This window comes from Camelus ferus, chromosome 3 (assembly GCF_009834535.1).
Source record: "Camelus ferus isolate YT-003-E chromosome 3, BCGSAC_Cfer_1.0, whole genome shotgun sequence".
Lineage (NCBI taxonomy): Eukaryota > Metazoa > Chordata > Mammalia > Artiodactyla > Camelidae > Camelus > Camelus ferus.
Genome location: NC_045698.1, coordinates 28931959 through 28946317, shown reverse-complemented (window position 1 = coordinate 28946317; position 14359 = coordinate 28931959). Strand labels below are relative to the sequence as shown.

Here is a 14359-nt window from a genome sequence, read left to right as displayed (position 1 = left end):
AACACTCTGGTTTAGGAATTGGAAGAGCAACAAGAGACAGCAAAGGAGACTGAGGAGGGACAACTTCAGAGGAAGTAGAAAAACTCCAGCGAGCCAAAGGAGGGAAATATTTCAGGAACGAAGCACAGTAATATCAACTGTTCCAGGAAGGCTGAGCAAGACTCACTCATGCGTTTATTCAACAACGCTAACTAAATGCCTGTCCAGCTCTGTGCTAGGGTGTAGGAATGAAGTCACAGAAGGCTGGTGAGTTTGTTTAGTAGTCACTGAGGCTATTTCAGAGGTTTTATATGAGTTGCAATCATAATAATCTATTTACAGTGGGTTCAAGATGGAACCAAAGTCAGGAAAGGGAGAGCCAGCTTGTGTAGGTTAATTTCTGAGAAATCTAAAAGGAAATGGGGAAAAAAAAAAAAGAGAGGGCCAATATTGGCCTAACCTATAAAAATGATTATTAGTAAAAGCAGCTATTTCAGTTTTGTAGTGTGTCTTCTGTGAACAATTGTGACCTATTGACTTGAATCAAATGTTTTTACATGAATAAAGCTAGATACACACTAGTGGGCATAGGAAATTACAAGGCATAATGATTTGCTTTTTAGGAAGCTTACATTCTAGATGAAAATCAGTGTATATAAATATGTAGGGGGTTGCAGATAGAGAGCAAGATATAAAGATAGAAAAAATTCAATGAGCAAAATGAGTGTTGGTAACAACATCTAATAATAATCACTAGTTGATGAGAGGGAGCTGCAGACCAGAGGAACTGTGAAATTCAGGGAAAAAGTAGGCCATCAGGAGTGTACAAAGGAATCCATGTAAGTCACAAAAGAAGACCGGGAATAAGACTTTCATAAAGGGAAGAAAGGAGAGTAACTCCACTCCAGAGCTCTGACTCTTCTTATGGGAAGTGGAGATAGTGCCACCTGACTATCTTCCACTCTAGAAAAGGGCCTCAGAAACTAAATCTACCCTTTCAGTTCCTCACCGAGCAGTCTTCTTTTGTTTCACAGATGGAAGGAACATATGCTTCCGTACTCCTGTGTGGTTGGCCCTACTATCACAAGAGGTACCAAGATATCAAATTCACAGGAAACCTGGTTCCCAAGAAAGCAGGAATCTTAAAAACCTCAGCCCTGTGCTAAATAAAACATGAATAGAAGGAACAGGCAAGGAAAGGGAAATACAGAGTACCATGCATAAGCTTTTGCAAGCAAGCTCAGTGCTCTGCAGAGGCCAGGAGGGGAGCGGTTCTTATATTGACAGTCAGAGCCTTGATTCTAAGGTTAGGAATGTAGATACTGGAATTGCACACTCATGGGCATGTCAAACCTTAGCCCACCAGGCCTTTTTGTTCTGCACATTCACAGATGTAATGGACTTGATACATTTTCTTTGACGTTGATTAAACTCATAATTTTGTAAAATCTGAAATGGAATGATGGCCAAACAGAAGCCAACTAGAACTTCATCTCAAAGGGCTTATATAGATAATACTGGAAATATACTGAATGGAAGAGAGGCAATACGTAACATACATAACAGATCAATTTTCTCAAGATGGTAGAATATAAAGATTTAGTTGCCATTCAAAGCAACAAGAAATAGCATAATTTTGATTGTTCTACATTTGCTAAATCTTAGACAAGTCATGGATAAAAATCTTGTTTGCAAAAAATATTTACAAACCTAAATCCTGCAACTTAAGTTATTTCTCTTCCTGCCTTCCTTCTAAATGAGCTTATACAGTCAACCCAATCTGTATTTGTCTAGGTAATATTTTTCTTAGCCACAAGTGAGTAGGTGTTTTGTGATTAGATATATCATCATAAGAAAATAATAGTAATTTAAGTTTTATAGTTGTTTTATGGAACTTTCATGAACATGGATTCGTTTCTTCCTTGTAAGAATCCTATGAAGGAGGTGTAGACAGTATACCAAGTGAACAATCGGGAAACTCAAAGCCAGAACTGTCAACAATCTGATGACTCTCCAGTGTTAAACTGTGAGTTAGTGAGCTTGAATTCAAGCCTAGGCTCCCAGCACCCCTTTCAGTGCTGCTCTCAATGCACTGCATTGCCTAGTTTACTTTAACGTGAAGGCCAGACTGCACCAGACTGAAATCAAAGTGTTGGCCAAGGCTGTAATCTCATTTGAGGTTGAGGCTCCTCTTGCGAGCTTGCTGATTGTTGGCAGACTCTAGTTCCTTGAGTTGTAGGATGGTGACCCTCAGATCCTAGAAGCTGCCCACTCTTCACTCTGTAAGGAGGAAAACGTTTGCTCTTCCGATTTGAATCCATGATTGGTGGTCTACAAATTAATTGACAACAGACAGATAAACAGGAGAAAAGACAAGGTTTATTTATGTATACAAGGTGTACGTGCGGAAGCACTCAAAGACGAGTAACTCACTGAATAACCAGAAAGGCTCATACACGAAACCTAACAAAAGAAGGGTGGGTAAGCCTTCAATGGGAGAGCATGGAAGGTTCTAATTTTTTTTTTTAATTCTGATGAATAGCTGAACTCACACTTCTGGTGCTAAGGTCAGTTGTTTGTTTTTTTTTTTCCCAACCAAGAAACTCTCTGGGAGGAAAATCAATGGTGACTATGTTTTCAGAGACTTGGTTTAAGTATAGATAATGTTTCTTGCTTGTGGCTGCTGATTGTTCAGACATATTCAGTTCAATGTAATTTTCATACTACTTTGGTGGGCTATTAATTCTTCAGCTGCCACATGGCCCTCCTACAACATTGCATTTTGCTTCTTCAAGACCAACAGATCATCTGCTGTTCATTATCTCTATTTGATGGGCTTACTTGCTTAGGTTAGACAGGCCCAAGGTAATCTCCCTTTGGTAAATTCAAAGCCAACTGATGAGCACCCTTAATTATATCTGAAAAGAATCTCTTTTCCATATACTGGAACATAATCATGAGAATGATATCTCATCATATTTACCACATTCAAAGGGAGCAGATTATACTGGGCATCTAGCCTAGGGGTTGGGAGTTTTGGGGCCATCCTAGAATTTCCTACCACACCAAATGATAGGATGAGAAGCTAAGTCCAGTACTACAAGAGATCATAAAAATGAGATCATCACACAGATTCCTTACACTGTCAAGTTAATAAAATGGATGCTGCATGCTAGCAAATTAGACTAGATAACATCTAAGATCGTCCATGGCAGTATGTAGAATGGAGTAACTCCATTTGTGTATTCAAGAAGACTTTCTAAACCACCTTTCTTTCTTCCACTCTTTCTCTTATCTGATACATAGTTTTCAAGCATAAAGAGATGCATGTGAACATTTTATATTAAATTCATTTATCTTCATTAAGATTCCAAGTTCTTATATTAGGCAGTTGGGTCTGTAGACCTCAAATCCCCTCATTAACCCCAAAGAGTTGTTATAACCTGTAATAGTTAACTATTGCTGTGTAACAAATTATTTGAAAACTTAGTCACTTAAAACAACACACAGCTTCTGTGGCTCAGGAATCTAGGCAAAGCTTAACTGGGCCCTTTACTTAAGGGTCTCTCACAAGCCTGCAATCAAGATCCCACTGGGATAGGATGTGTTTCCAAACTTAGTCAGTGGCTGCTGACAGGATTCAGATCCTTGAGGGCTGTTGGACTGAGGGGCTCAGTTTTTAACTCACTGTTGTCTGGAGGTCATTCTTTGTCACATGGGCCTCTCCAGCATGGCAGTTTGCTTCATCAAAACCAGCAAGAGAGAGAGTAGCATGATGGACATCACAAACTTTTGTAACCTAACCTCAGAAGTGGTATCCCATCCTGCTTGTGTTATTTAATTCATTAGAAACAAACCCTAGATTGGGCCCACACTCAGATGGAGAGATGTGAATGCCAGGAGGACAGAGGATGTTAGGGTCTGTCTTAGAAGTATGCCTGCTGCCTGAGTGAGGGAATGATGTAGCAGACTGAGGAGAAACTAATAAAGGTGCCTGTTTCCAAGAAATGAAAGAAAATAACCTCTTCCATTACATTCACTTATCCAGAGCCAGAGCAAATGAACTTGACTGGACTGAGCTCATGATGGAAGTAGCCAGCCCTTGTCTGAGTAGAGAGGGCAAATCAAACCCAACGTGGAGAAGCTAAGTTCGGAATCAGAGAAGAAACATTAAGCATCAGGTCCAAGGGACAAGCCTGGGGCTGTAGATAAGAGAAGGATAAGAGGACAAGAAAATGGGAATACTGAGCTAATGTACAACCAAAATATTAGGCCAGATAAGGCAGACAGGTTGTGAATGTAGCTACGAACAAAAAAACAGTGCTTAGCACTGTTTTACTCACAGGCAGCCTTTCTAGTTTTAAAGACACAGGGCTGGGCCAGACTTTTTCTCTGTTGTTGAAAGTCATAAAGCAGTATTGCTGTATTTTTATTTTAAGTTCAAACAAATAGAAAATGTAATGGTTTAGAGGAAATGTTGAAATTGGAGAGGAATTGCTATCCAAATGAAATTAAAAGTCCTGAAAATATTCTTTTTTTGGCTAAAATTAGATTATGTATTTTCTCCCAAAATGCATAGATAGTGTTTTGTATTGATGGATAATTTAATTCTCCTCTCCAAATAATATTTGCATCTGATGCATCATTCTGCACATCAGCGTAATCTAGCTTAGAACGACTATTGGTGAGGGGATCAATGGTTTCTCCTCTGACTGTTAGCTGTTTTTAATTTATATTTTTAACATTACCTTATTTTAGCCTTAATAACAAATTAATATCATTATTAACATGTTGAAAACAAAGAACAACTCATTTCTGGAGGAAGAAATGTAGTCATATTTAATTCCCTTTCTGCTTCTAATTCTGTCTTCAACTAGATTACAAAAATAACCAATTACTTTCATCCACCTTTTTTTCACATGCCTGGAAATAAACTTTAAATTTTGTAAATTTTGTAAATTAGCCCTTATTTTGAGGGCTTATTTATTGATACCTATTTTAATCCTAGGTTATTTCATTATAACTTTTCTTAAACTCACTTTTTTATTTCTTTCTTTAAACATACTCTTGAACAATATTACAATTTGCTTAGTTCCTTCATTAATACTAGCAATCGACTGAACAGCAACTAATAAATCAACATGTAGCAATTTAAATCCCTATTAAAATTTGTCAATGCCAGATCCAAACTGACAGTTTTGCTTATTCATAAAGTGCTCACATTTTCTTCCCATACTTTCTCCTAAAGATAAATAGATCAGATAGTTCAGGATGAAATTAAACACGGCATTTCTATATTTGGGGGTTACCTTTCATTGTTTGAAAAAAGCCCAATAATTCTGAGGTATTATCTGTTCCAAATCTTAAAGGTTATGATTTGCAAGACATCAAAGTATTTTTCAAAATATTTTCTCTAAATACCTACCATGGTGTCTGAAATTCATACTCTTGTGACTCTTATGGGCTGTTTAATGCTAGGCATAGATATAGAGATATGCATAGAGACATGTAGATATAGATTAATGCAGACATGGAATATAGACAAAGATAAGTATTGCACCACTGAAAAAAAGTTGCTTCAATCAGGCAAAGGCCCTGACGTGATGATAATAAACTTAGAGGGCTGTGTATGTGTGTGTGTGCACATGCATGTGTGTGTGTGTGCTGAGTTGGAAGGGTGAAACATCTAGAAAAAGCTGTGCCTCAGGGGATGTAGATCAGGAGTGGAGCAACAAGATGTGAGGAAGCCAGAGTAGCAGATGAGGAATGATGACACCTGCTTTTTCTAATATGTGAAAAATCCAGAATACATTAATTTAATTTTACTTCTTAGTCATGCCCAAGAATTAAAGGAGGCTTTAAAAAATAAAATTACAACTTGAAATATTTTTTTCCTTTTTTGGGTCCAATCATATTTTAAACGGCACTTCTGTACTTACAAGACAAATCATACACAGGTTCATCACTACACTTCTGGAGTTTTGTATTTGTAACTGCCAGAAATAACTAACTAACTAACTAACTAGATTCTTCCTAGGAAGAAATCTCTTCTAAATTTGGAAGCAACTCCAGTGAGAGCTTTCATTGTTGAGAATAAATGTCTGTTAAGAAAATAGTCTATTAGTTAATTTTTAAATGTTGTCAGTTGTGTTAACTTGTAAGAAAAAATAATTGTTTATTCAATATGTAAGAAGTACTTGACTTTATCTACGTTCACGGTTGCCTAAATGCAGGGTCAGAAATGAAGTTGAATGTGCCAGCACTGTACTGTTCTCCTGCATTTTTTCTTCCCTTCCTCTATTCCTGTGACCTCTTACACTTTCCCAAGTGTATGAGGTGACACTGATCGTCTGCTGGTGAAAAGGTCTTCTTTATTCATTGAAACAAGCCCTCTAGGCTTAAAATAAACCTGAAATAAGGGAAAGAGCAAGGTTGAAGACAAAGTATTTGGAAACTGGTGAGTCCCTATAAATTCTAGTTTATGGATGGTCACGTATGCCGCCTACATAGAAAACCAGTTCTAATGAATACATTCCAATGAATACATTAAAAATAGAAGATGATCTTCTGAATTTTAAAATATTTATTAGATGGCATTTTTTCTTATCATTTTACAAACCGTTTGGTCTATTGAAGTCCTCTGTGTACTACACTAAGTTATAAAAAGGACGCTTCTAAGACATTTGAATGAACTAGGTAAATATTCCTGAGTATTTCCTTTGGCTCATTTGAGGAAGAGACAGGGACATTGCAAGAGGGAAAGAAGTTAGGAAGGACAAAGGACTGAAATGTAACCACATCATGCCTTGTTATTTTTCTAGGATCTCATGATTCCTTCAGCTTCTACATTGATGAAGCCTCTCCAGTGGGACCTGAACAGCCAGAAACTGTCCAGAATTTTGTCTCTGTGTTTGGAACTGTAGCCAAAAAGCTGATGCGGAAATGGCTGGCCACTCAAACAATGAACTTCACTGGTCAGCTAGGAGCTGGGATCCGTTATTTTGATCTTCGAATTTCCACCAAGCCCAGAGACCCCGACAATGAACTCTACTTTGCTCATGGTTTGTTCAGTGCCAAAGTCAATGAAGGCCTGGAGGAGATCAATGCATTCCTCACAGATCACCATAAGGAGGTAGTATTCTTGGACTTCAACCATTTTTATGGGATGCAGAAATACCATCATGAAAAACTGGTCCAAATGCTGAAAGACATCTACGGGAATAAAATGTGCCCAGCGATTTTTGCCCAGGAGGTGAGTCTCAAGTACCTGTGGGAGAAGGACTATCAAGTGCTGGTCTTCTACCACAGCCCAGTGGCTCTGGAGGTGCCCTTTCTCTGGCCAGGCCAGATGATGCCAGCTCCCTGGGCCAACACCACCGACCCAGAAAAACTGATCCAGTTTCTTCAGGCGTCCATCACTGAGAGAAGAAAGAAGGGGTCGTTTTTTATATCTCAGGTGGTGCTGACCCCCAAGGCCAGCACCGTGGTCAAAGGCGTGGCCAGCGGTCTCAGAGAAACAATCACAGAAAGGTAAGTGTCTTTAAAGTATCAGGAGAAATTTTAAGTAATTTAACCCAAATTCAAAGAGCTAGTAACTTACGGAGCTAATAAAATTCATACTCGTGTGTGTTAGTTTCCCAGCTATCACAACAAAGTACTACAAGCTAGGTGGCTTGATACAAGAGAAATTTACTGTCCCTCAGGTCCAGAGGCTAGAAGTCTGAAAGCAAGATGTCAGCAGGATCGACTCCCTCTGAGGGCTCTGAGGGGGAACCTTTCCCATGCCTCTCCCCTCAGGGTCCATTAACTTATAGATGCATCATTCCAATATCTGCCTCCACCTTCACATGGCATTCTCCCTGTGATTCTCTCTCTTCTCCTCTTATAACCGGTCATATTGGATTAGGGTCCACCCTGATGATCTCATCGTAACTCCACATCTGTAAACATCCTGTGTCCAAATAAGGTTACACTTACAGGTACTGGGGATCAGGACTTCATTATGTCATTTTGTAGGACACAGATCAACCCATTGCAGCATGCACTTTGACTCCACATCTGGTTATCTTTTCATAGCACTCCTTTTCACATTTGTGTAGCACTTTATAGATTACAAAGCCCCTTCTCTACTATTTTCAGGTATTTTCATGTACCTAATTCCATCTGATTTGTGTAACAACCCTGGGAAGTAGATATTGTCTCACAGATAAAAATTAAGGTTCAGAGAAGTGATATGTTTTGCCTAAAGCCACTTGGCAATGAATGATGACACAAAGACTCAACCCCCATTCTTCTCAAGCCATAAATCTGTGCCTTTATGCTATACTCTAAGCAAGAATCATCCTCCAGAGGGTAGACATTTCATTGATTAAGCCCAGCCATACATGTAGAGTAGTGATTACCTGTGAGGTATAATTAACAATCACCAAAGATCTCTGTAGCTCATTCCCCTGACACAAAATGTAGAATTGTACATATTATTTATTCTTTTCAGTTAAAGTACTAAGCAAGACAAACATTGTCTGAAGAGCAAACACAATTCCTATCACACCTTTTATCTTTAATTGATATTTTGAATTATGATAAAGAGAGAGTGCATGAATATCTTGCTCAGGGTCTTTGTAAGAAAAGACAAGAAAATGAGGAGAAAAGACAAGGAGGTGAGAATGCTATGAGTGGCCTTCCAGCATAGCATATAGGGTGAGAAATGGCAGATGAAACTTGTAGTGGGGCAGGCACACATTTGCAAGAAGGCTCTTAGCCAGGCTACTGGGAACTTCATCCTGTGAACAACGGGGAGCTGAAAAAATTATATTCAGTGGTGGAGTGACTTGACCAGGTCTGCATTTTGAGTAGATAATTGATGAAGCATGGAGGGTAGATGGGGTGGGGAGAGTGAGCAGTTAAGAGGAGCCTGGAACTGTTCTAGCAAGGAAGTGCAAGGCAAACTGAAGAAGTGAGAAAATGTGGGAGGGGACAAGATGGCACAACAAAAGTTAGGGTGAATTGGTGGCTATTCAGCTATATTTTGCGTGAATGAGAGAAAAGAGTTAAGAATTAAGTTTCTTCTTGAGAAGCAGGACGAGTGATGGAACCATTCACAGAGGCAAGAAACAAAGGTACACAGACTTCCGGAAGCGGTGGGGAAGACACAATCAGGGTTATGCCAAGTTTAAGTGCTAGTGGGGCATCCAAGCACATGTGGCCAGTTGGCCATTAGGAATGTAGGCCGACTTATTTGGGGAATACTGGCATTTTTTGGCAATGAAAGCCACAAGCAATTGGAGAGGAAGGGTTCTTCCATACAAAACTATAACTTCCTTCTGTTATTCAGATGTTAGCTGAGATCTCCCTGTTCCTTCAGTTCAGATAAGACTCCTAACCCTTCGCTGTACACCCTACACAAGTTTAAAGGCTTCCCTAAGATTTCTGCTGATGTCTGGGTTTCTTACATCCTGATGTTATGAGCCTTGCTGCTTCTGGATTACAAAATTTGATGAACGATTGTCCCATGTGGCCTGTCCATGTCCCACCCTGTGTAATTTGAGACATGGAACTTGCTTCTTGCTCAATTTCCACAATGGTTTATTTGGACTTTACTGAAGATCTGAGGAGACAAGGGAGAATTTATAATCATAGTGCAGATGATTTAAAGTTGAATTTTAGACTCATCTGGAATTACAAATTTCCTGGCCTGGCACATCTCCTGATGACATCTGTACCACTTTTCGCTGTAGACTCAAGTCCTCTGACTGAATCCTCTCCTCCATCTCTTTCTCCTTGTCCTTTTCTCATCTGTTTTCTCTCCCCCACCCCTATACTGCAGTGGAGACTCTGCACTCTCCTCTGGATTATTATACCAAACTATTCACCTCTCTCCCTGGCCCTAAGCCTCCATTCAGTTAGTCCCATCAATGTATTCATTGGAAAAGAAGACTTTTTATTTAATAGCACCACCTTCTACAAAAATTACTTGTTCTGGTAAATAACAACTTACCACTTAAAAATGAGGATATATAGTATATACACATGAGTGTGTTGTTTTTCAGATTTACCCCAAACAGCCCCCAGATTTTGAGGAATTCCCATGAGAGATGGGTCTGGGGATCCGCCGACCCCAATTCTCTTTATTTCTCACCACACTTTTAATGAAAAATGCTTTGCTTTTAACATTTACATATTGGGCATGAAAGGAGTCTTCCCTTCCAGCTTTACCTTCTGTTGTATAGTTTTATGCTTAGGAAAAGAAAACACTTTTCCAAATAACTTGCCTACTTTGCACTTGGCCAAGAACCATACCCTGCTTCCATACCTGTGCAGGGAATAGCCTTTGGGAAATCAAGAAGCAAAATCTACTCAAGGAATAAACGACTTTCAATTCTCTCTCTTATGGCATTTCATTAAAGCTTTGCAAGCTATAAGTTGAACTGCTTTTTGGCTACTTATGCTTTAGTACAGTATTACCAAAGTAGGATTTGTGGAATAAAGATCAGATAAGTTAGGGAAGTGTTGAAAATGATTAATATATATCTACACAACTCTCCCAAAAGAGTCACAGTGCACATTAGCTTATAAAAGGCACTAACAAGTATTTTAGCGAAGAATCCTATTTAAATTTAACTAATAATAATGTTTTCCAAGCACTAAATACTTTTTTCCAGATAGCACTTATTAACAGCCCATGGAATTAATTTTGACAAAACGTCCTCAGCCACCTGCTCTAATTCAGAACTTCTCACTTGCCTCTGGCTTATAAGTCTGCAATAGTAGAGCTGTATCATTGAAAAGAGAGAAGTGGGAAAAGAATTTTTAAAGTATAAATGAGAACCCTATAGGTAGAATCAACTTTTGTCTGTCTAAGATTATGCAAATGACTTGCAAATGATTTGCAAATATGTCTGAACCTGGCTGTGACACTTGCGCTGTAAGCATTCTCAGTGGCGTTTGTCTCAGTACTGGAAGACCTCCTTTTGAACCAGTTGTGAGGGCTGTATTGTGCGCATGGTGTTAATATGCAATTCATAGGTTTGGGTTGGTTTGATTTGGGCATATTTCAGCTTTCTGGGGGAGGCCTATAGGGAAGGGTCGGGGTTAGTCCTTGGATAATGCCTTGCAAAGGTAATTTACTTACTCTTGGTGTAGTCAGTGACAGAACACTTGACCCCAAGAACATATTTCCTCTCTCTTCTCACCAAGCGAAAAAGACTTTTGCTGCCTGTCCCTTGCTCTTATGCCAAAGCAGTTCATTCAGAAAGTCCTTTGCCACCAAAGGAGAAGTCGCTATGCAATGTTAAGACCTCTCTGGGCCTTTGGTATACTTTTGTCTGCAAAATTTGGAGTTTGAATTCAATTGTCTCCAAGATTCTTTCCAGTTCTAAAATCCTACAATTCTAAGATCCTGCTTTTGACTAGTTTCTCTATAATTCTTTACTATGCCTAATATTTGGGTTAACAAAACTCTGAGCACGTGAATTTAGAAAACAGTGTTTGAAGATGTGGGTGGCTTTCAGGGAAACTCAATCAAGCCTGGATTTAGGTTCCATAGCTTTCAATCTGGCCACTGGTTCCAAATACTGCAGATGCATTTTCTACACTTCAGCAATGCCAAAAGACACAGATTTTTTTTTTATTTCTTAAAGACCTATTTTTAATTTATTTTTCAAACACCAGCTTTTGCACCTCACCCCCACGGAATTCACACCTTCTTAAAAAGAAGGTATGCAACTTGAGTCAAATCTTTCCCTAATTTGTGGAAGTTTATTAAATTGTAAGGTTTTTTTTAGTTAAAAAAATTCTGTTAGACCACCTGTCAGAATATTTAAGGAGCAGTTCATCTCTGTAAGTAAACTGATGCTGAATGAATTTACACGATGGTTTTACAGGCCAACAATGTAGATGATGATGATAACACTAATAATAATGATGGTCTATTAAGTGGTTTCTGTCTGTTTAATACTAGGCTAACTGCTCTGCCTATTTATTCTCATGATCACAGTCATCGCCTTGAAGCTAAGGCAGAATTTTCAGGATGTGGCTGGTTTTCAATAAGCACCCATTTTACTCATGTGGGGAAAGGAAGGCAACTACATTGGCTGAATGCACATTACAGGCCAGACCCTGTGCTAAGGGCTTACATGAGTTGTATCCATTCAATCCTCCCTGCAGCCTTGCAAGGTAGGCATGAGATCCGTTAGAGATGGAAGACTGAGCCTGAGAAATGTCTGGTACTTTCCTCCGAAATTCCGTATTAGTCTAGCAAAGCCAGGATTATTATTTGGGTCTGACTCCAAGTCCCATGCTTACTCCTACAAAGTAGGTGAAATTCACATTCTTAGCAATGGATGCGTATAATACGTTATTTATCATCTTGGAAGGCAGAGTCAGATCTAGAGAGCTGGGAAGGTAACGTATACTGGCAGTGTGGCGGGCAAGACTGTGAGAAGGGCAGATTGAAACTGTGTGGCTTGGCCTCAAGAAAGCAAACCCAGGCAGCATGCTGGCAGGGGTCCCTCAGGGAAGCACTGCTGCTGTTGAATAACAGAAATGAAGGGGACTTAGAGGTGACCTGGCTCAATCCTCCTTGCCCTGTATTTATTGCCCATTTGACTATTTTCCATTTAGTAAGGAAACTAAGGCCAGAGGAATGCTAAACAGTCACCCAAGGTCACAGAGCTAATGGGCAGCAAAGATGGAGTCTTATTCCAGGTCTTCTGGCTTGCAGGCACAATTCTGCCCTCCACACTTCAGGAAGGGATGAGCACAGAAAATGGACAGAAAAATGTGGGTGTGACCAGAGAATATCAGGCTGCAGGGAACAGCATGAAGTGTGAACCAGCTTTCAGTCTGCACCATTCATAGCATAGCATAGTGCCCTGGAACCTTGGCTGGAAGGGACAGATGTCAGGCTGGGGATGAACCATGGATTTTGTTCAGGGCCAGCCTTCCCTGGGACCTCTCTCTTTCTGTTTCAGGAGCACAATAGACTGTTTTTTCCATTCAGTGGGGACACATCCCAGCTCACAACCACACCCCAACAACACTCTGCTGCCCTGATTTATCCTATCAGTGCCTGGACCCAGCAGGTATGGGACTGGTCTCTGGGAAGGTGTTCCCCTGCAAACCAGTCATCTTCACGTCTTAGCATCTTTGGGGAGCCAAGGAACATCTCCCTGAGGGACAGAGACTCAGAATGGTTCAAAGACAGCTACAGGGTGACATGAGAGAGCATCAATCTTCATGAAGAACAGATTTCTGGCTCTACGTGCCCAGGCCATGCCCCTAAATAGGTCGCTGCACTAGTAGAGCTAGTCTACTATCAGTCTATTCAGTAAAAGTGAAAGCTGCTTTCTCAGGCTACATATGCCTAAAGAGAAAGAATATCAGAGGCATTATGGAAAACCAGCATTAGAATAATTGTTTATGTTTTCATCATAAGATCCATTTTTCGACATGTATTTATTGGAGGCTTCATTTGTTCAACAGATGTTATTCCCAATTTTCAATTTAGGAAACTGAAGGTCAAAAAGACTAAATAATTTGTTCAGGCAGTGATGTGAGGCAGTGCTGGGATCAATTCAGAATGTGGGTCTTCTGCCAAACTCTAATTCAAAAAGATACATGCACCCCAATGTTCATAGAAGCACTATTTACAATAGCCAAAACATGGAAGCAACCCAAGTGCCCATCAACAGACAATTGGTTTAAAGAGATGTGGTGTGTGTGTATACAACACACACACACACACACACACTTCATTTATGAAATATTACTCAGCCATAAAAAATGAAGTATTGCCATTTGTAGCAACATGGATGGACCTAGAGATGATCATACTAAGTGAAGAAACTCAGACAGAGAAAGACAAATATTATGATATCACTTATATGTGGAATCTAAAAAACAATAAAATAAATCTGTATACAAAACAGAAATAGACTCACAGACATAGAAAACAAACTTATAGTTACCAAAGGGGAAAGGGAGGAAGAGAGAAATAAATTATGAATATGGGATTAACAGATACAAACTACTATATATAAAATAGGTAAGCAGCAAGGATTTACTCTATGGCATGGGGAACTATACTCAATATCTAATAATAACCTATAATGGAAAATAACTTGAAATATGTGTGTGTGTGTGTATCTGAATCACTTTGCTATACACCCAAAACTAACACAATATTATAAATCAACTATACTTCAAGAAGAGTCTGAGTCTTTTGAACCACTAGGACAAGAAGTCTGGCTTGTCAATCAGAAGGAAGCTCCAGAAAGCTCCTCTTTTCCTAGCCCAGGGCTAGGAAACTGGACAGTGCTTATGCCGCCCTCAGAGGTTCTGACTGAGCACCTGATGCTCAAAGATTTTCATTTCTAAGAGA

At 39.5% G+C, this 14359-nt stretch overlaps 1 protein-coding gene across 1 annotated transcript in view; it reads left to right on the top strand.

Annotated features, from left to right (window-relative positions):
- The window catches only part of PLCXD3 (phosphatidylinositol specific phospholipase C X domain containing 3), a 154817-nt gene that overhangs the window by 90732 nt on the left and 49726 nt on the right, over positions 1–14359 (top strand). The window contains exon 2 of the mRNA XM_006193054.3: positions 6801–7509. Within this exon, the coding sequence (XP_006193116.1) occupies positions 6801–7509 (709 nt within the window). The remainder of the gene's footprint in view (positions 1–6800; positions 7510–14359) is intronic.